This window comes from Dryobates pubescens, chromosome 15 (genome assembly GCF_014839835.1).
Source record: "Dryobates pubescens isolate bDryPub1 chromosome 15, bDryPub1.pri, whole genome shotgun sequence".
In the NCBI taxonomy this organism is placed as follows: Eukaryota; Metazoa; Chordata; class Aves; order Piciformes; family Picidae; genus Dryobates; species Dryobates pubescens.
Window position 1 is genome coordinate 13,633,052 of NC_071626.1, and position 26,277 is coordinate 13,659,328.

At 40.5% G+C, this 26,277-nt stretch overlaps 1 protein-coding gene across 1 annotated transcript in view; it reads right to left on the reverse strand.

The window, feature by feature from the left end:
- The window catches only part of TBXAS1 (thromboxane A synthase 1), a 246,909-nt gene that overhangs the window by 81,517 nt on the left and 139,115 nt on the right, over nucleotides 1-26,277 (reverse strand). Inside the window, exons 6-9 of the mRNA XM_054167849.1 lie at nucleotides 16,711-16,827; nucleotides 8,643-8,731; nucleotides 6,316-6,464; nucleotides 4,489-4,619 (exon numbers count right to left, since the gene is read on the reverse strand). Of these exons, the coding sequence (XP_054023824.1) occupies nucleotides 4,489-4,619; nucleotides 6,316-6,464; nucleotides 8,643-8,731; nucleotides 16,711-16,827 (486 nt within the window). The remainder of the gene's footprint in view (nucleotides 1-4,488; nucleotides 4,620-6,315; nucleotides 6,465-8,642; nucleotides 8,732-16,710; nucleotides 16,828-26,277) is intronic.

Sequence of the window (26,277 nt, forward strand, 5' to 3'; positions counted from 1 at the left end):
TTTTTCAGGAGGATTACTTCTGCTGAAGTCACTTCAAGCAGCTCTTGAATAAAATAGTTCATTAGTTCATGAAAAGGAAAAACTCCAGGGAACTGCTGGGGAAGGAAGAGAAAAGAACAGCGTGCCACAGTAATTAGGTTTTCAGATTGTTCCTTATCCTCCAGAATGCAGGTACACATACATATGTCCCTCTTCCCCTTAAGTAAAGCATTTAGGGGAGCTCATTGCACATTTTTCCCTGGGAATCAATGTTCCAGAGATTAAAGTCGTAACCAGGCCATCATTGCCCAGAAAGATATTAAAAGATACCACTTCCTTTTAGCCCATTCTATTGCTAGTCCACAGCAAAAGGTTACGTTCTCCCCTCTTTGCAAGCTTTTCAATACCTTAATTTCAGACTTCCTTAAAGATTCTGACCTTTTTGGGCTCCTCCAAGGCTTATGCTAGAAAGCCAAAAGATCTCCACTCAACAGAAGCCACTTGTGCCTGCCCAGGTGTACAGGCAGGCCAGGGGCAGCAGAGCCACTGACTGTACCTACCTGGAATCAGGGAAAAGATTGGCCCATTGAAGAAACTGAAGGGGGATTGCAATTGTTTACTGGAAATTGCTGACCAGAGAACAACTTTTTGATCTAAACCTACCAAAGTAGAACAGAGAGCATCCCATGGCCATACCAATTCACAATAGACCTGATCATCACTGAACTGACAGCACTGTACAGCTTCTTTGTGGCTTTATGCTACATGGCTCATGGGCAGCACAGCCTTCATGCTCTTCTCTCATTCTTCTTTCTGTCTGTTCTGCACTTAACCAAAATGCCAATGAAGTAGTCCACAGATCTCGAGGCAAATTAACTAAACCACCAACCAAAATGCCAATTAATACAGTTCTGGTGATACCTACCTGTGCTTTGTCAGCCTTTTATTTTCAATTAGCTTGAGACCACTAAGAAACAGCTGATCATCACCAGAAACATCATGAGGTCACACTGCCTGCTTGGCACAGATCGTTGTTATTGAATTGTGCATTCACAGCAGAGAGTATAACTGGAAAAATCAGGAGATGCCAGAAGAACTCTCCAATTCTCTTTACTAAAAGGTGCATGTTTTGAAAACTGCATTTTCCCACAGATCTGTTGTGATTTTCCAAAAATAATGGTTTGCTATATTCTTAAGTTGTCACATTCCCATTGTTATGGGCTGCAAATAGAATTCTGACCTTTATCTGCTGCAGGACTTAGTTTCAATCCACAGATTTAGAAAGGAGACTCAATTTTAAGAGCCATGCAAGATTCCTCCATCAACATATCATCATTAGAAACAGCTAAGGACTGACCTACAACATAACAGAACAAGTCTTGTATTAATAATGATTTGCATATTAGATTATTAAGTGAAAACTCTATCAAACTACCATTTATTGATGTAAACAAAGAGTTTATCTGCCCTGTTTCTGGAAACGTTTTGCCTCAGGGAAAAATTTACACCTCGGCAGATAATCTGGATATGGTATTTGAACACTTAAATCCTGCTGGAGTCTTCAAAGTAGGTGTTAAGTGGTGCATTAAATTTGTGCTGTTTCTTCTGAGCAAGGTGTATTTCCTTTTCTGTAAATAGTGGGGAAAGTAATTTGAATCCATGAATAAAAGTAATATATTCAATTTCTGAAGTACAACCACTAAATGTTATTTTGTGCATAAGCCAAATGAGTGAAATTATTTTATCACAGAAAGATGATATACAATTAAAATTACATCAGTAGCACTAGTGGATGGGATGAGAAAAAGTGACATCACAGATCTTATATAAGATGCAAGTATATTATTAGATCTAAACCTAGCTGTAAAATTACTATCTGCCCATGAGATTATCTTTAGAGAGTCAGAAGCATTGTTTCATCTACTAACAGATCAAGGATAAGAGACTGACTCTGCTTTCCACCTTGTTTCTTGGCCTTTCCTTATTCTTTCTTCATGTTAGCTGCAGAAGAGAGCAAGACAAGCTTCAGCTAAATCATATTCATGGAGCTTTTTATTGGTTTACAGTTTGTTACAAAGGCTTCCCCCTCATCAAAACCAAACCAAACCAAAGACCCCACAGACCAAACTGAAATAACCCCCAAAACACTTAAAAGCCTTTTTAATGCTGATAAAAATCAAAGAGGAAGGCAACTTTTAAAAGATGGACACATTGTAAAATCTTGGAATGTAGTAACCTAAGGAATACCCATTGGCCTAATGCAGCACAGGGAGACCATAACACTTTGCTTATAGATTCTATTATTTGCACCAAAAAACCCAGTAGCTACCAGTTTTATCTTAGCCTTGCCAAAATTCAGTGACAAAACCCTAACTGATCTTAGTGGGTGTACTTCATCATTTAAGACCTAAAACACAGGACATAATACTCCTTCAAATGCAGGCCTACCTGGAACATCTGATCTCTGCAGAGTACATTTCTGCATTAAATTGGACATGGTCACATTTTGATCTGTTTCACATATCATTAATAATTTTCCAGGAATGTAACAAATATAGGCAACTTGTAACAAGACTCATGTGCCACCAACCCAAAATAGTCAAAATTACAAGATCATGTAAAAAGACTAGGAATGCAAGTGTGTATGGGGAGGGAGGGGGGGAAGGAAGAGCCAAACTTTCCAGTCGCTTTCCAAAACTGTGCTAATGATCCTGAACTGCAAAGTAGGTCTTTATGGGATCTCAGAAGTCTGATCCTAAGTGTCTAACTCCCAGTATTTGAAACAGTTCCCAGGTGCCCATTTTGCAAGTGAGGCATAAGTCCAGGAACAGGTGGAATCACAGGCAAAGAGGGAGCTCGTACTTTCCTCCATACTACACAGACACTGGGCATCTACTGCCATGAATTATCTTTTAAAGCACTTTTCAACATCCCTTCTAATAAAACCTTAAGCTCTGCTCCATCAACCACTGAAACCTGCAAACAGGGCTCATGGGGGCAAAGAATGCTGCCTCTGCTCACACTACCACAATCCTGCTTTTCTTAATGTTTTCTGCTATCCATATCTACTTGTTATCTTTTATCTTCGTCTGCAGTTTGAGAGTGATGTAGCCTAGACTAAATTCTTCACTTTACTAGCCTATGATCTATGCCCTCAGTGCTACTGTCACAGAAATCCATTGTATTTTATTAATAGTTGGATGTAAAGAAGAAAGGAGACACAGACCTAAAGGCTAGTGGGGGTGAAGACTCATAAAGATGGGCTGGAGGAAAGACAAGAAACACATGGTGACAAAGTACAACAAATGCAGAAATGAGACTGTACTGCAGAAGAAGTCAAAGAAAAAAAAAGTGGAACAAGCAAGACAAAAAAAAAAAAAAGAACAGCAATATATTTGAAAAATCAGTTTGATTTTTAAATGTGGATGTAATGTAGGGTAAACTAAAATCAATTTTGTTTCCTGAAAGGTGACAGTTGTGGGGTGAGACCACGTGAAATAGGTGGGGAAGTCCCTCTTCACCTGTGCTGTTACCCCATCAGAATTGCTCTTCATCTCAAAAATGGTAAGAAACAAGTCTTATTTTTAAATACTAGCAGCTCCTAATGTGCATCTTGTAGCATGTTTCATGTCCACTCATATGCAAAACCTCAGTTACCTGGAATTTTCATTGAAATGCTTCATTTCTCACTAGGCATCCGTTAATTGACTAACTTACTTTTAGGGAAATTATATGCACTCTGCATTAAAGAATGGTCCAAAAGGACAATTAGATGCAAGAACTTCTGTATCACAGAACTGAAGCACATGTATATCAAAATTAGACTTTCCAGGAAAATGCATGTGCCTTCAGAGAGTTCATGAAACAGTGATTAAAACAAACAAAAAAACCCCTGTCCAGATGAAAGAGAAATACATGAACAACAATTTTGCAAATAATGCATACCCATTATTTTGCATACTTTAAGCAGTATTTACTAAGTTTCTCTTTAGCCATCTCAAATACCAAGTGTCTCCTCTTAACCCCACATTCAAGTTCTTTCCATTTCCAAAAGCAGCAGGAACAGTCACAGGGTTATATAAAACCTGCCTCAGCTCCTAGGTAATGACTGGATTGAAGCACCCAGTGGGGGCTCCCTTTTCTCTGGTCGTTAAGGAAAAGTAGCACAGACAAAACACTTGACTTAAAGATGAGAAAAAAAAAAAATCTACAGGGTGAATCCTTCCTTCTGGGTCTAGAAACTGGCTTGAAAAGACAGCCCAGATGTAGCATTCGCCACATCCTTATTTGAACAGAAATACTAGGAGAAGCAATCATTTTTGCAACGTGTTAACAATTCTGCATCAAGCCTGGTTTGATACATAAAACTAAAAATCAGTAAAATTGTCACTGAATTGCTTTGAATGTTCAAACAGACCGAGTTTGCTTTTTCAACTGCGGCTTTTGTCACTTCCAGTTTTCCTTCTATACATCTGCTTACCCATGTATGTATCACAGAAATAGCCTTACCTCAGATGCATCTTGCTGCTGCCTGATGACAATTGCATTTTTTATGGTTCGGATGAAAAATCCATTCAGCTCTTTTTGTTTCTTGTTTGGCAAAAGCCGGAGCAATGGGATCATTATGAATGGGAAAGAAACTGTAAGAGGTTTGAAAGAAAACACTAAATCAGATTGTAGCAGCATTTAATACCACCCCACCCCCTTTTATTAATAGTACAAGACTCATCAAGTAGGATGTATTACTTTTGTGAAGCCTGGATTTTCCCCTTTCCCTCTTTTTTTTCTACCCCCACAGGCTAGTAGAAGATTTTATTTTAGAAATTCCATGTTGGACAGGACTCCCCTGTCAGACAGATGCCTTCCAAGTTTGCTTGCACAATGCTGCAAGACTTCTGTTCAGCTACTTGATGCCACAGAGCCACCACAACAAAAAGGAGATTTTCCTTGCCTGCTCAGTTACATACAGAAAGTAGGGGACCTTGAACTAGTCCAGCAGTTCATGGCGCTGATCCATGAAAATCTGTAGTAGTCATTCTCATTTACCGTTCTCCAGTATTAGCATATTGGTTTGTTATTTTGTTCTTCTAAATAGGCCACAGAGTCTAGAAGTGGGATGTTAACGCAATGATGGTCTCCAGCCCATGGCTTCTAATGTAAGGAACTAAAAACCTTAGTAAAGTCTTCCATCTTAATAAAGCCTTTGCTACCTAAGCAAATCAGTTATCCAAAAAATCCCTGTGTTGCCCAGTACGCATTTGCCCCCAGCACGGCAACACAGTGTGGAGATTCAAACCATGTAATAGATCAGCAGGAAAAGATGAAACAAGGCATCTAACCCTAAACCCCTATGGAAACTTTCTTTAATGAATAACATTGTCTTAAGACACTTAGGAGCACATTTCTGTCCCTTCAAAAGATCAGTCACAAATCACACTTTGCAATCAGGCTAAACATTAGCCCCAGGACACTTTGGATATACAACTCCAGAAGGAAAGAGTTCATGTGCTGCTAGTACAGGTGCAATCTGTAATGACAGCAGGATCAGATGGGCACAGGAAATTTTGCCACTGTGCCATCTGACACTACTGTGTGCAGGTCTAGATAGCAAGATGGTAAAACTCGAACAACCTGGATTACGCTGTGGCTTCCTCAACTACAATTTTTAGTAGCCTCTCATTAACAAGGCCACCATCATCATGAAGCCTTAGCTTTCACGCTCTAGAACTACATAGCTTTATACTCCATTTTTGCCTTCCCTATCCATTCACCTGAAAATAAATGTATTACAAGAATGCAGCCTGCGCTTGTACATCTTTATCTTTTACAACCATCAATCTGGCTGCTGCTGCTATTCAAGTAAGAAATTGTAGGACTTACATGATCTGTTTATGTTCCTCCACCTGTTTTCTTTAGTGGGTTACTAACCCACTGTTGTTTATGAGTGGGATTTCAATCTCTGCCTAGCAAACCATACAAAAAGCACAAACCCTTCACTCTTGGGCTCTGAAGGGCAGCTATTCTATTTTAATGCAGAAGTGCATCAAAGGAATTACCACAGAAACTACAGGTCCCAGAAACCTTCCACTTGGATCAGCTTGGAGCATTGCCTTCCCAGACTCAGTTTCTGGAGCAAGCTGCATTAACAGTAACAAGAGCTGTGGAGCATATGGTAAAAATCTCAAGGGTATATTTGATCTGTATGTTGCATTCTGAACACCTCTGAAATAAGGGCTGCTATACATCTTCCTGTTCCTGCTTCAGCATGTTTCATGATTTGGAAGTGACTTTCATTAAATTACCATAAGGAAGCAGATAAAGGTAGACTATACTCACGGATGAGAATGAGGAGAGGCTTAAACAAAGACATTTCAAAGAATGTTCTGCAATTCTTAACAAAGGGGTCATCAGGATTCTTCTGAGAATCCACCTCAGTACCAAAAGCTACACTACCAACGACATCCAAGGTAAAGCAGTTGTAACACCTGCATTGAGTTGAAGAACAATAAATCATTAGCTACAAATTACATATCCACTAATATCTTGCTCCTATTTGATGTTTGCCTCCAATTTTCATTTTGCTTTTCCATTTGATATTTGCCAACAAATGTTTCCATCATTTTGACAAATGCTGGTGCTTAATAGTGACCACATCTTCATTTACAAAGTGAACATACTTTCATATAGTTCAATAATTCCACTTTTTTAATTAAAAAAAGATAATAATCAAATGCAAAAGGTCAGAGTTTCATAAGCATTTTCTTATCATGTATCCTAAAAAAGAGAGATCTTTCATTGCATTTTAAACTCAGAAATTAGGTCTACTACCAGTCCAGTCTAAATCCAGTGATAATAAAATTTCCTGTTAAGGGTTTCCTTCCTCTCCTTGATAGCTCCTTTGCAATATCAAATCATGGTCAAAACCAAAAAGAATTGACACCGTGTGCAACCTGTATGTCTGCAGAAGAGCTGAAAAATGCTTTGAGAACTACAAATTGCGAGTGGACCATGATCTAGAAACTTCAGAACTTTCTGAATCTCTCCACGCATATCTGACCATCCACCCAGCTGTCTCACCAACTTTATTTCTACTATTAGCAGCTACATTTAGTTTTGAGATAAATGAACTGAAAATGTAAAAATACCCTTGAAATTTTGTTGTTCTGATCTGTGGTCTAGTCTGCAATGACTGTTCCTCTGTGTTCCTTTATGAAAGGCAAATGTCAAGTGTTTTAACCTGAGTAAGCATGTATTAAGAGAAGGATAGGACTCAGGCCTGGTATATCCTGTATATATATTGTGAAGCAGCAGCTCAAAACTATGATCTTCAGGCACTGACAGCAGAGCGGATTTGGAAGATAATGACAATAGTGCAAATTTAAGTAGCTTTGGTTTTTCAACTCTCTCTCACACACAAAACATTATTAGAATTTGAAATGTTAAAGGAGAGGGCGCTGCAATAAAACAATAATTTCAGAAGCACTCAATCATCTACCTCTCCAAGGTACTGAAAAAGCTTAAAAACTGGATTTTGAGTTGTTGGTGAAATACAAAACAGCTAAAGTCAACTAACATAGAAGACAACAGGAGGTTGCAGATAGGGTATTTACATCTGAAAAACACTCCCAAGGCGGTTTTGGGAAACTGCAATGCAACGACAATCGTATTTATAGACGTCCAATCTGCTGAAGTGGTAGCACGATAAAACAACTGGAAGATCATATTCTGAGATGGTCACAATCATTCACATATGTTCAGAAGGTCTTTTTGAAAATGCCTTTGGAGAGGTGAAACCCTATCAGGGATCCATAACAAAAAGACCAGGCACAGAAAAAGGACAGATAGAAAGGACAAAAATTGTTTGCACTGCTCCAGTTCAGGAGAAATATAATGAAGAACTTCAGAGGGTGCTGACCAGCCAAGCAAATTACAAGTACAAAATAGTGCTTTTTAGGAAAAAATGGTTTTTCAACTACTCATATGCTGTACAGGAACCTAGAAGAAATGCATCTGCTCAGAGAAGGGGTTAGATAGTGTTGTGAACAATTCAGTGAAGATCTCTGAAGAAACAACAAAAGCAACACAAAAAAGGTAACAGGATATTAAATGCATAACAAATGGGAGAAAGCACAGTATGGAAAATATTGAGGTGCCATTTTCTAAATCAGTGGTGCATTCTCATCTGGAGCACTGATCCTGTCATTTCACAAGGGGCTACTGCGTCATTAGAGAAGGTTAGAAAGAATGTAGTAAGAATGATTAAGTGCTCAGAAAACCTCAGATGAAAAAAAGGCAAGGTGGTGAGGGACTAGAGGGATTTGATACTAGATCAATTCCTATATTTGTACATCATTGACAGACTGGACAGGGACTGATGTAGCTTTCCTTTCTGCTTCCTGCTGTTAAAACTTCATTAAATGACAGCTAGCTATACATTAGATGCTTTCCCAAAATTACTTTTCAAGTATGCAATGGCTGCCCCCAGGAAGAAAAGGCATCTATCAGACACATTTTCTATTCAACTATGATCTCCACTTAGGAAAATGAGTGAGGGAAAAAATAAATTCTTTTATACATTAAGTCCATATTCAGAATGACTGCTCCTATTGACTTTATTTTTTCTTTTCAAAATCTGCTACTAATTTCTGGCATGTTGAACATACCTCTGGATATCAAAAGCTTTACCAGAATCTGCGTAGACTTTCAAGTTACACAGCAGGACGTCACAAGCCTGGTTTATTAGTGGTGTCATCTGGAAAGGAACACATTGTATTTTGAAACATATTAAAATGTTAAAATAAAATGATCAGTTATTCTAAATTAGTTTTATCCAGTAGATGAAATGGAGCTCTCAGGATCCTCTGCAGGTGTGGTCAAGCACCTTTGCACAGGTAAGATGGAACGCTGGGAGTGTCTGCTAAAAATAAATCTACACATTACAGGGATGCCCCTCTCTATTTCTGGGCATAAATACAACAGGCCCTGTCTTTTACCTGGCCTTTGGTTCTTGCCCACCTGTGACTGTATATACAGACCGCTATCAAGCAAAGAGGTCTCTCCCTCTTTTTAATCATTACCTCTTCCCATGGATGATTAATCATGATCCATATTTACACTATGTTACATTTAGACTACATATGCTCCAGGGCAGAAAGAATAATATTTTCCATAGTTCCTAAGTCCTGTAAAGATACCAACATCAGAGGCCCTATTCCCATCCTGCTGTCCTTCATTTTGAGGGATTTAACACACACATTAGAAAAACACAATATATGCCACTACAAGTTGCTGAGGGCAAATTGCCACTTCTATCTGAGGAAAGGGGTTTCTGAGTGGTGATGAGATTTAATGAGCATTTGTGTGAATTTATTCAGCTAATGCTTCTTTCCAGTCACTGGTACATGAAAGGTAGCTGTAGCAGTCCTCTCTGATGGAAACCATGAGGTATGCAACCATCTGCCTCACCAACACCCCTCTCTTCTTTTTCAGCTTCTTACATATGAAAGTCATCAAACACTTGTCTTGATAACACCTACTGAGGGGCTGAGGATGGCATTATCTAAAGGCATTATCTGCTGTGACTCTCCATATAGACTGCTGAGAGGTCCTTACGGCCTACAATTTAATACCACAGCCTTGTCTCAACAATTATGCCAAGCATCAGCAGACATACGCACAGAAACCTGCCTTTCCTTCCTGAACAACCTTCTTCAGCATACGGATGTCAACAAACATGAGAACAGACTTGTCCTACTCCTCTGACATACTCGTTACCAAAAAAGACTTACTGCACTCTCTCAGCACACTCAAAGAGCAATGCAGCTTGCCCAGCCAAGTCCATTTTGCTTGGCACTTCTACCTCTGTGAAACTGGCATAACACTTTGAGCACAGGCACACTGCCATGCTAACACATGGGCAAGACTGTACGCAGTCAAAAGGGCAATGCAGGAGCATCCAACATGTTTCCCAAAGGCAGAAATCTGAGTCAAGAATGTGCCTAGCTGCTCTTGAGGTCCCATGCCTATATGGGATGGAGTAGATTGCCACTACTTCAGTATAAAACTGGATTGATTTGGGCTTTGCCACAGTCTCACATGCCAGATTAGTATGTGGCAAAAGTAGATGGTATGTGTTTGGGAGGCGCACACCGCATAACGTGACAGTTTTCTTCCCCTTTTGGCTTTCTAAGAAAGGTCCCCTACAGCGAGATGATTCTTAAATGGTTCAAGAAAATTAACACATTTCTGTTCGATGGATTGAACCAGGGTGAAACGTTTCATAATCTGAGTCCAGCCCCTCCAGTGATCTGAACCAGCCAAGAAGAACAAAATGAAAATCCATGTTTTAACAGGTATGATGTTTCCTAAACAGATGGTGATCATTTCAGATTTTCTTTTTATTGCTGTATTTTCTCTTTAATTCTTCACCACATCACCAGACCTGCAAACACCAAGCTGGCTGCTATTGCTTTTCAACAGCTGGCAGAGATGGCAGGGACACACAATGCCTGGCCAGGGCATCTCAGAGCACCTCTGCACTTTCCATATTCCACCAACATTTCAAAATACTGCTGTAATTCATCTCTAGCCATAAGATATTTTTATTAGCAAATCTCATCAAGGAAAATGAAGAGGGGGCCACATGGACTTGATTTATTGTTATCATGATAGGATAGAGTCATATCAATGAGACAACTATTTGCATATGAAAGCTATGGGGGATATCTAGTCAGAAATCCTGAGTTTGGGTTTTCAGTCCCCTGAGGGACATAAATTAGTCTAAAATTGCTAACTACAAAGGCCACAGACTAAAAAATTCTCAAGTCCCTTAACACTTCAAATTCTTTATTCAGTTGTCAAGAAAAATAAAGTATTGTTGGGGGAGGTGAATTACTCCAAACTTTGAAAACCAGCACAGAAACAGACATGTTGATCTGCACTGCTGATCACTAACTTCCTATACATTATCATTTGCCAGTCAGAACAGAAAAGCTGCATAACCTGCCTGAGATTCAGTTCTTGGTGGGTAAACAAACCCCAGCTGCTCTGTGTTCAGATTGGCTGAGAGTAACAGGATGAAGAAAAATCTAAACAATATGGTCCCTGTAAATATTTGATTTGCCAGTTATCTAATAGCAAGAGTAGCCCAGAGTCCAAATTTCTTTCTTTCTGCCAAAGAGGAGCATTTGGGGTTAGGGCTTTCATGATGCCAGGGGCTTTGCTGTATAAATCCTGCCAATATGCTATTTGGCACATAACAATTAGTTTCTGATTCTGCATACGCACAGTGCATGGGAATGTTTACACTGTTGAAAGGCATCAGAGTCACATTCCTCTAGTTAGATGTGGTCCCCAGTATTCACTATTATTATTTCCCTTACTATTAGCACCAGAACTCTGAAGTAGAAGGCTGAATCACAGTCACTGTAGACAGACATACTGGAGACTTTACTGTTCGCATACAGTATGCAAAAGTCAGATGGGGCCTCTTGTCCCATGAATGCTATCAAATACAAAAGGAAGAAGGGAAAAGGACACATCCTTAACATAAGAATTGCTTCTGTACCAGAATTCAAGTCCCTGAATAAAATGAGGAAAAGTATGGAGCATCAGGAAGATGTTTGTGAGATGATTTGTTTCTGTCACCTCACAGCGGGGCCCTGATATTCACAGGCATAACTTACTGAAGTGTGCGACTCAACTGTACACAGACTTGTGGCTCAAGCATATGCACATTTCATACATCGGCTTTTATGCTGCACATTTGCTTTGCTAAGTAACAACAGCAATTTGCAAACATCCTTTCAAAATACTTCTGACCAATGTGCACAAGCAGAGTAAGAGCAAATCAAGGAAACCTCAATGTCTGGATTGTCAGATCATATGTTCTAGTGGGACCTGGCAGATCTGAATGCCTGAGAGTGACTCCAGAGGGTTTTCCTCCATGTTATCACAGGCTCTGTTTTCTGTCTCCCTTTGAAAGAAAATGCCTCGCTATAAACTCCACACTGCAGGCTATTTAGGACAATGCTACATTATGCTGCAACCACTTCTTTATTTTTTGTGTTCTGTTTTGTTTTAATGGTCTGTTAATGTAGAAGAGGATTCCTGGCATACTGATAGGAGATGACAAGAGTACTGCAACACCATCAGAATAAATAAAAATCAATAGGTTTTCTGCTGGTGTTGGCTGTAAAAGAGAGCAAAGCTATTTATCAAGTTTGACAAGGGGTCCAGAACAGCAGGATCATCACAGGCACCACAGCAAAAAGAGGAACAAAATAAGAAATACTAAATAGGGAATCAAGATTGGTACAGTAAGATCACTAACATAGCAGCTTGTTTCAATACATAATAGCTGAGGGGAGCATGACAGGAACAGTGGGAAATGCATCTTTTACTTAAGGGCCTCCAAGTATTTTACTTCACTATTTCCTCACTAATTACATCTTGGATCAACTTTCAGTGGTTGATATTCAGAAATTCACAGATTGCATTGGGTTGATAAGGGACCCTTAAAGCTCATCTTATCCAACTCTCTTGCACTAAGTATGGGCACCTCCAACTAGATCAGGCTGCCCAGGGCCACACCAAGTCTGATCATGAACGTCCCCAGGGATGGGGCCCCAACCACATCCCTGGGCAACCTGTTCCAGTATTTCAGCACTCTCATCGCAAACAAATTCCTCCTCATATCCAACCTAAACCAACTCTCCTCCAGCTCATAACCATTGTCCCTGGTTTAAGAGATAAAAGTCATTTCATGCACAGAGAATCCAAGTAGCATCTGACAGGTCACCCAAAAGCAGTGAGCAGCAAAGCTGGAAGTGAAAACTTTTGTGTCTCCTGCTGCCTATCTCTCATTTCTCCTTCTCTGTGCTTCCTTAACAATGGCACTGTAGGGTCCATTCAAGGGTCACACTCGAAAGAGTTTATTATCAGATCTGCTACCAACTCCAGTATCACCTGTTGCAGAACAATACCAAGTCTTACTGCAGGATCAAGCTTAGAAATCTATTGATGAATTACAGAATCAATAAGGTTGGAAAAGACCTCAGAGATCATCAAGTCCAACCTATCACCCAACACCTCATGACTAACTAAACTATGGCTTCAAGTGCCACATCCAATCCTTTTTTGAACAACTCCACCAACTCCCTGGGCAGCACATTCCAATGGCAAATAACTTTCTCTGTGAAGAACTTTCTCCTCACCTCAAGCCTAAACCTCCCCTGGCACAGCTTGAGGCTGTGTCCTCTTGTTCTGGTGCTGGCCACCCAGGAGAAGAGACCAACCCCCACCTGGCTACAACCTCCTTTCAGGTAGTTGAAGAGAGTAATAATGTCTCCCCTGAGCCTCCTCTTCTCCAGGCTAAACAACCCCAGCTCCCTCAGCCTCTCCTCACAGGGCTTGTGCTCAAGACCTCTCACCACCCTTGTTGCCCTTCTCAGGACACATTCAAGTGTCTCAATCTCCTTCTTAAATTGAGGACCCATGCTCACCACTACAGTATTTAAAGGTAATGTCATTTGGAGCCAAGTCTTCCTTCAGTTGGAGTGGGATGCTTTATTAACCTTAGCATATTCCTTGGAAAAAAGAAAATTAAACAGGGAGAATACACAATGTACAGCAATTCATAAAGGCAGCAGTGAAACAGTGCATGGTGTTTGAAAAGAAATTGAGGAGATGGAGACAAAGCCAGAGGAGGTACCACTCTGAACATAGACTTGTCTGTCTGGATGTTCTGAGAGAACTAGGATCTATTAGGCTGGGACAGCAAAACACATGTTAAAAATTCCAGTGCTCCCCATAGAAATCACTTCAGATAAAAGTAGTACAGAGGACCAGGGAGTTGAGTGTATGTTCCTGATATCTCCATTTTAAAACACAACAATCTACTACTAGGCTAAAAGACAACTTCAGCACTAGCAAGAACAAGAAGTGGAGCATTCACTCTTCTGCCTGACAGATGGAGAACAAAATCCAAGACAGACCTAATGTATGCTACCAAGGTTTGACCCACAAAGCCCCATGGAGGGGGCTATTTGGGACAGAGGTCTACTTTGTTCCCATCTCTTCATGGAAGCAGGCTAGTGCCACCGAGAAGTTCACTAAGCTTGGGGAATTTTCCTAGTCTGGCAAAAATGTCCAAGTCAGTCACCAAATGAGTAAAAGTTGGTTCCAGAAATTTTGAAGTTTGGAAAGTTACAAGCAATTAACCGAAGCTGGAAGTTTCAGGGCTTTTGAGTGTATGGATTGCTGTGTGTATGCAGAGAGTTGTTTTCCTAGCATTTTTAAGATTTTTCTGGCACCTTCTCCAGTTTTGTCTCCATCTCCTCTATTTCTTACTAAATGCCATGAGCACTTAAGGGGAACCACTCTCTAAAGCTACTCAGGAGGTCTGCAGTCTTTCCAACATCACTGGGGAGTTTGCATAGCAGAATGAAGACATCTAGACTGAACAGAGAGTAAGACTCTGGTGTGGGGTTTTGTCAGAGCCCAGATCTCTGTGGTGAAGGAATCAATGTCTTAGGAGAAGAAATGAGGAGCGTGTCTAGCAGTATTTATAAATATGTATAAACCAACATATCCAGGTTCTTCTGCAATATATTATTACCAAAACTAGCTTGTTTGTAGCTTCTTTGAGATAGAGAAGAGTTTATTATGAACAGAATGCCTTCTACATAATTCTGAATATACTAGTATGTCTAATGCTAAAACACTTTTATTTCCATGCTGTTGTAGATATTCTGAGAGAGTACTGAAAACAGGAGAATTAAAAAGTGAGATCATAATTAATGAGCATTGATTTCCTTTGAGAAGTTTGGAATGGCTTCTAAATTAAGCAACAGCAAGAGAAGTACATGGATGAAGACTTAACCTGCACTGACTTCAAATCCCAGGCCTGTTCATGAGTTTGGGTACAAAGTTAAATGGAAGGCTAAAGAGTGCAACCATTCAAGAGAGGTTCTCCCTCTTACATGGATTTAACTGCAAGCATCTCTCTGTCTTGGGAAGGATGGTCTTTGGGTGAAGCCATGGGATACAGAGGAATAAAAATGGGCCTTTCAAAGAGAGCTTCCTTACTCCTCATTGTCCCACCTTCTGCAGACTAAAGAAAGCAAGCATTTCCAGGTCACTCTGAACCCACACACAATTGTGTCCCTTCCACAGAATTTAGAAGAGGCAAAACAAGGAAAGTTGATTAACAGGCTAAATAAAGACCTCAGTTTTTGCATGTGAGATGGCTACCAGGCACTAGGCAGCCCTCCATTTCACTTCCTACCACCGCTTCTGCCTGGCGGCTCCACCACCAAGCAGTGAAAAGTTAGTGCCATGACTTCTTCTCCCACCCTGGTTTAATTCCATCAGACTCTGCAAACCCACATGTGCCTGGTCCCAAGACACAATGTCAAGGGCCTCTGTCTGCTCACCACTCCCTGCTCTTCTCAGTCAAGTCTGACTGGCTGGTACCAGCAGAGGTTGCTCTCTGTAAATTGAGGGGAGCATGGCTTTATCTTTTGTTAGTCCGCCAGCAAAGAGCTGATGACCTGTGGTAAGGCAGATTAATTTCTGCTAGGAAAATGCAAAACTCTCCCCACCACACCATGAGCAACTAATCACTTGCATATTTAAGTATCCTTGCCTCGCTAAAATTTCACGATGGAGTCGGTGACAGAGCGAATGTCGAGGCACATAACCAATGGCATTGTCAGTAGTGATTAATCAGCATCTCCACCAGGCTGGCAGCCAATTAGAATTTACCATAATAAGGAGGTGACAGCCAGCGTTGCTAAGCAACCGCTGTCTATGGAGCTGGGAGAGCCAGACACATTTAGATGTTACTGTGGATTTCGACAGCGGCATGTCAAAATAACACAAGCGTCTGCCCAGTGGAAAATTTTACGACCCAGGACTGGGCACTGGTGTGAGGCATGGGTCCTTTTCAGAATAAAATACAAAAAGAGGTGGTTTTTTCTGTTGTGGCCTGGGATTTATTTTTTTTTTTTTCCCCCCTCCCTCATGAAAGGCAACTTCAACCAGTCAATCATTTATCTGCATTTAATTAAGAGATATCGTGTCACTGGACTAGGACTTTGTTACCGGGTAATGAGTTCCCATGGCTAAGTAAATGGTGAGACATTTATAGGAAATTAGCAGCAGGTCAGCACAGAGACATTTATTTTCAGTCAGAGGTATTTATCTGGCAATGACATTCTGTTCCAGTGACTTATTTTATTATATGAAAGGATTAAAGAATAAAAGGAAAAAGGGGGGGGTGGGTGTGGAGAGGGAAGGAGATGGAGAAATGAAAATAGACTGACAGCAGTTCCTGTGATAACGTGAGAGCTGCTGACTCTGCAAATCACAAAAAGCTATGTTCCAATTGGGAGCAATAATCTTTCCCATACTTTAGCTTACTCCTAACAGAACTGGGGGAAGGAAGGTGTAATGGTCCTTTTTGAGTTTGTTATGCTTTTATGGACAAACTGGCTTATAGAGAGAGACAGAAGATCATATCCTCAGGTGAGCTACTCTGATTTTCACCAGTTTATGACCTGGACCACACCATACACAAGCTCTACTGCACATACTCTTCAAATATAAATAAACTGGCAGAAAGTGGCAGGTTTTACCTATCCTAAATATGAACCTATATAAAGTACACTTCTATATAAATAAAACAATTAAGTCTTCTCAATGATCAGAACAGGATTATCTACACCTTACCTCTTTCAGTTTGCTGTCACTGAAGGCTGGGGTCAGGACACTCCGGACATACTTCCATCTGTCATCACGAAGACAAAGGATGCTGTCGAGCATTGGCTTGGAAATCAAGCTTGGCTTCTAAGTCAAAAGAAAACATGATTCAGTTTTAACAGAAAAGTAACTACAGCTACTTGAGACTCTGGAACTCAGCAGAATTGATCATGAATAGCATTGAACTGGTGTCCCTTGGGAAGAGAGGTTCAAATCAGTCCCAAACACGGATGAGGCTGGAAAAATATCTATTTTGCCACATGTGTTTCCTCTTGGGCATGTAAAAGCCCTTGGCCAGTCCAGTAACTCCTTGCTCAGGCTATATTGGTTCATCTGTTCCTGGTGTTCTCTTGCGATTGCCAGTTCTCCTCTGCTGAACCCTGGCTTCTTTCCTCCCTTTCTAAGGTGACTAGCAAAAGAAGCTGTCAACACTCCCTCTCCTTGTGACATGAGTGCCAACGCACCGCATGTGGATGTCGGTGTGGGACAAAGTTTATGGTGACAGCTGGTATGTTAGACTGTTACATGCATTTTAAAAGTATTCAGAAAAATATGTTGATTAGAAAGCACAAGGACTGGGACTTGCTTTCTATAAGGAGCACTCTTACTTAGAGTGGGACTCTTACAGTTCAGGAGTTGGTCAAACATAGCAGCTTAAAGGACTATCCCGAGAAGTTCTGTAGCAAGACGGGACACAAGGGATTACTCTCACCAACTAGGAAATCCATATCCAGGAAGTAATATTTACCAAAAAAGTAACAGGGTAACAAAAAAGATGAAAGAGCAAGTGTGTAAGAAAACAACATAATTACACCTGAAAGAGGTATCAGGAGATGTGGGGCCCCGTAGCGGAATCTACTATATATTATTGCCAGAGGATGTAGGCCTTGAAGAACATTTAGGGAACAACCAGTTCCCTACTACCCTTACTATGGTAGGACAAAGGTCTTCAGCCTTTGTGCTATCACACACATAGAAAACAGGTTATTGTCTCCCTCTTTCAGCAGCCCATACATACAGAAGGCATTAATAACCACTGATGATAGTGCTGCCACACCAAAATTCACCAGTTTGTTCAATACATACCTATCAGTCATGTTATTGGGATCGTTTGTTCAGTCTAGATGCTGTCTCTCTGCAGAGTATATTGATTTACATCTTCCTCAGGTACAGCCCCAGTGACTTGACATGGTACTCCAGACAAGGAAGGACTTTCCTCCATACATTCTGCAGGCCATATTCCTTGCTACTCACCTTGGAATACTACATACAACAACATGACAATGTCGACTAATGCACTGCCTTGCAGTTCCCTATAACTCTTAGACTTTTTTCTGGATAATTACTCCCTAAGAAGTTATTCCTCAGCCTTTATCATTTAAGTTGGTTACTCCTAAGAGTCATATAGAGAACATATCCTTGTTGAACTGTGACCATTCCTTTTTGTGATTACTTCTCCAACGGATCATGACTACTTTGAATTGTAGCCCTTTTTTGCAGCTTAACATCTTCTATATAAATTATCACCACACTTGGTGCCATTGTCTAACCCATTAACAGAGTACAGAATAGCCCTTGCAAAGAAGCCGCCTCTGGGATTCTCCTAGCTCATGCAGTGCTTCTGGCAGTGCACTGTTCCCAAACACTTTCCAAGTCATCTTCAAGCAGTATTTCAGTTATAGCAATGTCCTCCAGACAAACCATCCTAAAACTGTTAGGTGAGGATGGAAGATGTACACTTCTATAGTTATCAGGCTGAACAGAAACATTTATTTGCACATGTGAGATCTTCTGGCACCCAGGTCACTGCCTACCTGCCAGTGTAGCAGTGGCAGTAGAGGCCCCCAGTAGCAACAGTATCCACTTTACTGGGAAAGATCCAAATGAGCCAAAGGCACTTTGGCCCTCCGAATGCCATCTCTTGATCCCTTTCACCCCCATAATGTTTTCTTTCAGTCTCTTTCATTACTAATGTACATGAAACATTATTTCTTATGACCTGTTACACACAAGGATGCTTTCATCTCATTTTGTCTCTCAAAACTTCCAGTTTTACTGTGCTTATATATTATTTTTTTAATCTTTGTTCTTGGAAATCTGACCTACTTCCCACTGCAGAAAAAAATACTTATCTTTAGGGGCCATGAAGAACTGACAGTTTAGCAATGCCAGTCTTCTTCTACTCTTCCTTAACTTTCCTCCTTATTGGAAGTTTGCACTTAATACCTTCTCTTTCAGGAGCTGCCAGCTCTCCTTAACACTTTTTTTTTCTTTACACTTGCCAGAATCTTGCTACACTGTATAAGCTTGTAAAATGCAGAACTATTATATATTGCAAACAGGCTAATGGAATGGTTTTACATTGTCAGCAACACCATCCAGTGTAGCAAACTAATGTCACCAAGTTGACACTACAGGCCAGTCTGAGCAAAGACAAGCTGTTTTCAAGCAGAAATGTAAGCAGGACATGAAGCAGAATGACGAGAGTGACTCAGGTACTCTCATCAGATGACTACTGTAGCATAAAAACAGATATATTTTTAATGTATACATAGACTATCCTATTTTCTTTGCAATAAATTTATCTGTTTTATAACTTGTTAGTAGGTATCTGTTCTGAGGATCAGAAGTACAGCTAGAAACACACTCACTGTACCACGGCCTTGTTACAGATGTTCAAAGGCATAGTAGAATCAGAAGAGGCTCCAGACAATTGTAAATAAGAGCCATCTTTGGAGAAAGTATTTGATGCTAGCCTCTGCTTCACAGTTCTTACATGCTGCTAGGGAACCCCATCAAACTAGATCTTGACTCAGCTGGCCACTGAATATTCCTTATATCTTTGGTCTTCAGTTTCAAGCCCTGAGGCCCAGACTGCAGAGCTCCTAAGCATTCACTAATGCCACTCAAACCAACATCAGGGAATGTGCCTTGATCACACACAAAATGCATCAGTCCATGAAATCAGGTCATTGACTGGGGCTCCCAAATCAGCAAATGCTGTCAGACCTGTGCTTCAACCACCAGCCTTCACTTCTGATTTATAAAGTGGAAATATCACATCACCTCCTCAGGACTGCTAATGATACATTAACATTTCTGACACACTCAGAATATACAGTGAAAGAGCAGGATAATTCCCACAAGGAAATTATCAATGCTGTCTTCCAAGTGAGGTTTCAAAAATGCACAAGGCAAAACAAAAACCAAACAAACAAAATAGGACAACACTTGGAAAAGTATTTTGCATCCACTTCTAAACTGAAGGTTGCTTAATCTGTGGACTCTGTAAGCTAAATCTTCCCTGGAAGACTTGGCTCCACTCAGATAACAAAAGGTGTGACATAAATCTGACTGCATTTGCCTTGTAAATAAAACCCCTTCCTAAAACCAAAGTTTCACAGTAAAAAAAATGCTCCTAATTGTGTAAAGATTGCATACAGCACATTCTCAGAAAGGAGCTCAGTCAGTGAACAAAAACCCTGTTAACTATAATGTTGCAACTACAACACTGTCCATAGTATTGCCTTTTTAGCACTCCATGTCAACAATCCTCCCTTAACATATTTTTGGTGTGTATAGTATTACACATATATAAAAGCTGCAAGGAATGAAAGAATTTTGGCCATAAATTATTTTACTCTGTCTCTTTAAACCGGGCACACAAAACATGTTTGTGTTTATTGGAATAGCATCAGTCTGAGTGACAGTGTAGAGCAGATTTCATTTATCAGGTTTCCCTTATCGTTTCTGCAAACACTTTCCTCCTAATTGCATAACCTATGCTACAGGTTCATATAGAAGGAATGAAAATGGATTTGGTATGAGAATGAGCCTGAAGTATCCTTAGTGAAAGATGAAGTGTCACCTCTCTCTGAATGGACAAAGTACTAGCTGCATCTGAGAATCCTTGAGCTTATGAAAATCACTAAAAAAAATTACCATGGGAGCCAGATGTAATATTTTCAGAGGTGGAATTTTGATTTTTAGGAGGAGAAGGAGGTTGCTTTTAAGTCACATATAATCAGACACATATTCCATCTAGCATTATCTAAATACTCAACAATAGCTCTGTGCATCCTTCTCCTGTGTAATCAACCATTTCTGAATGTGGTACAGTAATGCCGCATGAAAACTACTGGCAGCATGGTAATATGCTGCAGCATACCTGCAAGTGCTGCTGAGTTCCCACAATCACAGACATGCCATCAGAAACAACAAAGAAAATTGGAAGGATTTGCTTCTAAACAAATCCTTTACAACACCAGTCATTTTAAAACAGAAAACAAAATAATGTTTGCAGATGAGCAGTATCTTTGCAGCTGATGCAAGAATTCCCTCCCCATTAAGCTGTTCCTTAGGCTGACCCTTCAGACCCAGTTATTGGCTTGTTTGTCCCTGAGTTAATTTGGCTTGCTGTGTATTACTAAATAATTCAGGCAAGCAACTCTGCTCTGGCTCTGAGGCCAAGTGGTAAAGAACACCTCCTGTCCCAGACATTAAATCACTTTCCCAAAGAGAATGGCCATATCCAAACTGCTTACAGACATGGTGCACGTTCACCTCCTGAACTGTGCCCTGACCATGCCTGGGGGACAACTAATCAATACAGGGCAAAACCATGTAAAGAAGCATATCAATAAGGACATCTGTAAGACCTACCCATGCACTAATATCTGGTCCCTGTTTTATTCTGGAGTGTAGCTATAGCCTTGTCTGATTCATTTGCTCCTTTTCTGAGTTTGTCACTAGCAGGCTAGACTGAACTGCTTGCAGCCAGCAATGACTGCCTGGAGCAGAAGGAAGGGTAGCAGCACTTCAACATTCCTTCAGAAACCTTCTCTTCTTTCATTGCTGGAAATTAATAAAAAGGGAAGGATGAAGGTTTGCAACCAGAAGGAGAAAGTTTATGCAGCTACTTACTTTTAAAATATCCTGAATAGGTGAATCTGCAAATAACCTGAAAGGCTAAAGACCTTTGAAAACCTACTAGATCAGAAACCTGCAATATAAACCGTTCATTTCCCACAGAACCAGCTGCTAATCTACTCCACATGCTTTGACAACACAGCAAGAAATGAAACTGTCTAAAACAGGATCTCAGAAGCTTTGTTGACTTAGACTTAATCATAGCCTAGTGCTAACAAAACCTATTAAAAAAGACTTACTTCTATTGAAGCCAACCCTCAGCACTGAAAACCTGGTGAGATTGCAACAATGAACTAAGCTCTACAACACCCAAAATCCTAATGGTACCTTCAACACTAATTCCAACATTAGCCATACCTAGCAAACACCATTTGCCATCATATAAGTCTTTGGCTTTCTTCTAGCCCTGCAGGCTTTGCAGGAATCCCATGTCCATGCCCTCCTGAACTCTAGCCCTAGTCTCAATCCTATAACCCATGCTAATGAGAGCCACTTGTTCCTCTCATGTCCAGCCTTTCTTATGCATGCTGGGACATTGCAGTATCCAGGGTTAAGTCTAGCTCTGGGTTTCCCCTTTCTTCACCCTGTTCCCTCTTTGGGGAAATTTTTGGTGTATGTTCTGAATGCAAGGGCTTGTCCAGCTCTCGTGCATGCCATGCAGCATCTGTGACAGCCCTAGGGTGAACGGGTCTAGGCTTCCCCTGAGTTATGAACAGGCAGCTGCACTTGCACATCAGTGGGTTAATTTTTCATCATATTTTTAAAGAGGGTTGCTATCCTTCTCTGCCTAAAAATGTATTGGTGATTAAGAAATTGCATTTTAAATTGAATGCAATGAAATGAAACTTAATGGGGGGGGGGGGGGGGGGGGGGGGGAAACAACAGAGAAAGTTTTCAGCATGAAGACATAGACATACCTCCAACAGCAATTATTCATAACATCCTTCCTTAAGATTACTTGCTCAACCCCACTTGACTGACAGGTCATCACCACCAGTTCAACCAGCAGGTGGAACCAGTAAGCCCATGAACGGCTCATGATGGTATTTCAGCCAGCCAGCAGCATGACACACACAGATCAATGTTACATTTCCTATTAACAAAAGTAACCAAAAAAAACAAACCCCACCCTCTAGGAATAGATCTTACAAAGCCTGCAATAAGTGGATCATGAATGTGGAAAGGCAGTTGATGCCTCCAAATATTATTTTTTCAAATTCCCTGTTGGTAAACTGATACAGTGCATTCCTCCAAGCTTCCTTGGTGTTTTGTATGGGGAAAAATCATGCTCAGCTCTCTCTGTACTCATGACATCCAAAGAATTGTGTAGTGTCTTCTGGTTGAACTAGGACAGCACTGTGTGGAGTGTTTTTAAAAACAAAACACAGTTAATTTATATTCATTCATTTATCCTGTCATTCATTATCATTCCCATCGAGCAGGTTCTTGCTTATGCAGACACTACAGTCACATCACTTCAAAAGGTCTATCATTTTTCTCTTCACAAATCACCATATTGGAGCAAGACTCCACTCCTTACCCAAAGGTGACAGCCCTCGGGGAGGACTAAAGTTTGGCCTTGCCTACTGAGTGGCAAGCCCTAGTGTGGGAGACCACTGGGGCCCTCCCACCCATGCAACACCAGAATTGATCACTACACACCAGTGTTGACACTCACAAAGTAGGCTCAGTTTTCATTACTTTTTCCAAAACACCATATCCGAATCTTCAGATGCTGCATAGCCCACACTGCTGCTCCCAGGTGACTGAAGTCAGTCCTTCCTTGCCCACTAAAACTGTGTGCAGAGATACTCACAAATCCTCCCAGACCATAATTAACCCTGCTGATGGTCTATCACACTTTTTCCCTTCTACAAAAGTTGATTTTAAACAAGTTTGATTTTATTGTTGATGATTTAGGAACAGTTCTGATGGCTGCAGAGGGGAAAAAGAAAATCGCCAAACTAACTCCAAAAAGCTTATGTTGTTTGTAATTTTGTGAAAGTATCTAGTAAGAGTTTTTAGCTTAATTTGAAACCAACATGCATGGAGGGAAGAGAGCAAATTATCCTTAAGTTATGTATTTCATTAAGCTTTTAGGTTCCCCTTGGTCATTAAGATACTTCAGAAGAGTGTAACAAGGTAGCATTGGTTTCAGTGAATATAGCAATTGATCTATACTGTAGAGTGGAAGGCAGACTACACAAAACGGCATCTCCAAGTCCATTCTTTTGTTGTCAAGTCAGGATCTTCAACCAACTGACTTATGGCTACCATTCACTGTTATTCCTTGGAAAGTGGCACAGCCAGTACCAGCTTACAAGTAAACACTGACTTCTTTTTTATGCTCTGGTGCAAGCAGCCTGCAAACATCTGTTCCTGCCTTTGCAAACATTCTCTTAAGTCATGGTTTTGTCAATAGAAACCAAAGCGAGTCATTGCAATGAGGTAAATATAGCCTTTCATAAATGCTAAAATAAACACATACAGCCTCCTGCAGTCTGACCCAGACTAATGTGAGTCACACAGCACTGAACTTGGTGGTGTAAAAAAGGTCAAGACTAAGGCCACTCCTTCATCAGTTTGTGTATTTGGGGTCAAAACAATCAAACCAAGGAAAAATGTATTCACTGTTAATTAATTAATTGGGCATTTTTTAAATTTAAACAAATTCATGTTGTACTGGAGAACCTGTGCTCTATACACAGTTTCTACTGTGCCGAGAAGCAGTTTTTCAACACAATGTTTAAATCTACTTTCCAGCTGACATAACTGGACTTTTTAACGTTTAGGATAAAGTTATAAGACTATTAAAAGTCTGGCTGGTTATGCACACTTTTCCTAGAGGAAGGGCTGAGGACCAGAAGGTGCCTTTTATGGATTGTAAAGAGAATTTGGAGAAAAGCAGTCCCCCATAACTTTTGCTATAGCTGCATTCCCATGCTTTCAATCATTGGTGCACATAGGAATGACAAGCAATAGCCGTAAGAACTTGTGCTAGATCTTTGTTACACAGGAATGTCATATTCCATGAGCTGCTCATTCTGAGACATCTCTTCAGCACCCTCAGAGATTTTGGAGAATACCAAGACAGATTTGAACTACTACCCATATTTCCATTGTGTGTCCTCTAGGCTGCTGACCCCTGTCATGATCCAAATGCCTTGAGTATGCAGTTAGTTACCTCAGAGCATAATTCACCAAGGCTGAGCAGAGTTGTCCAAACTGCTGTGACAGCAATGCAGGAAGAGTCCCACACCTCTCTAGGGCCTCAGCACCTCCCTTCTCCTGGACATCAAAACAAAATGCACTCCAGAAGAGAGGCTGCCACAGCTGTGATCAGGGATTAGTCCCTTTGTTTCAATTGGTAAGTGAAAGAAGCCATGGTGGTAACTCTGTTTTATATCATCACTGAGTGAATCAATCTCATACATAGGGGAAAAAAAGCTGCAATTCCTTCCTGTGGATAAGGATGGGAAGAAAAGCCAGGAAATGAAAACATTTTTAAAGGAAAAAAACTATCACAGAAGGAGTACAAGCTAGGGGAATGTGCATGGAGGAGCAGTCCTAAACCCTCTTTCCTTTCTAGGGAATACTTAGGAATGAACTGAGAATGGGCTTAGAATCATGGAAATGTTTTGGTTGGAAAAGACCTTTAAGATTGTTGTGTCCAACCATTATCTACACCTAGCATTCACTCCTCTTGTGAAAAAGGCTTCAGTCCTAGTTCTTCTCAAAGGTCCATTTATATAATACTATCACTAGATGAAGAGACTAAGTAATATTTTACAGTAGTATCTGAAATGTTGGCATCTCTGATCTGGGTCACTGTCCTCTAAGGCTGCACCTTCTCTAGCTCAGATGTCAAGGTCCACGTGGAATGTGGAGTAACTTCTATACATAATGTGGCCAGTGCATCTTCCCCAGGAATCACCTATAGGTTGCTAGGGTAAGACACTTCCCAGAGCAATATGAGCACCTTGGAGGCATGAAAGCCTTTCTGTTTTAGCCTAGGCAGAAGCCCCAATATCACTGGGGACTGTTTTGAAGACGCACAGTTCCACCACCTGCTCTTGTGACCCAAACAGGTCCACTGCTGCTACATTTTCTTCAGAGTTTGAACCACCAACCAGTTTGAAAGGTACCAATAAGGTCCATCTACTGCTGAAAAATATACATAGGTCTTCTAGGTTGGACATGAACTAGGTTTCAAAACTGCTAAGCACTTTGGCAACAAAGTTCTTCTGACTGTGCTTAGAAGAAAAAAAAAAATGCAGCTGCTTGAGACTACATGTTAAAATCACCACCTGCAAAGAACTCAAGGCAATTCCAAGCATTAGACATGGCTGAGCAAAGGCTTTTATTTTCAAATTCCTCAAATGAAGGTTAAATGCTTAACACTTTGATTGCTAGTAGAGGCAAGCAATCCTGGTGAAGTAGATAGAGGCTTACCAATGACTCAGTTTAAAAATATTACTTGTAAGCAAAACTTTTTTCAGAGGTGGGTAAGTACAAAGGAAAAAAAAAAAGTCACTTTTTAATTTATTTAGTATTTTATTGACAGTTTGGGGTTGACCTCTTTCACTCACATGGTATAATATAGAAATA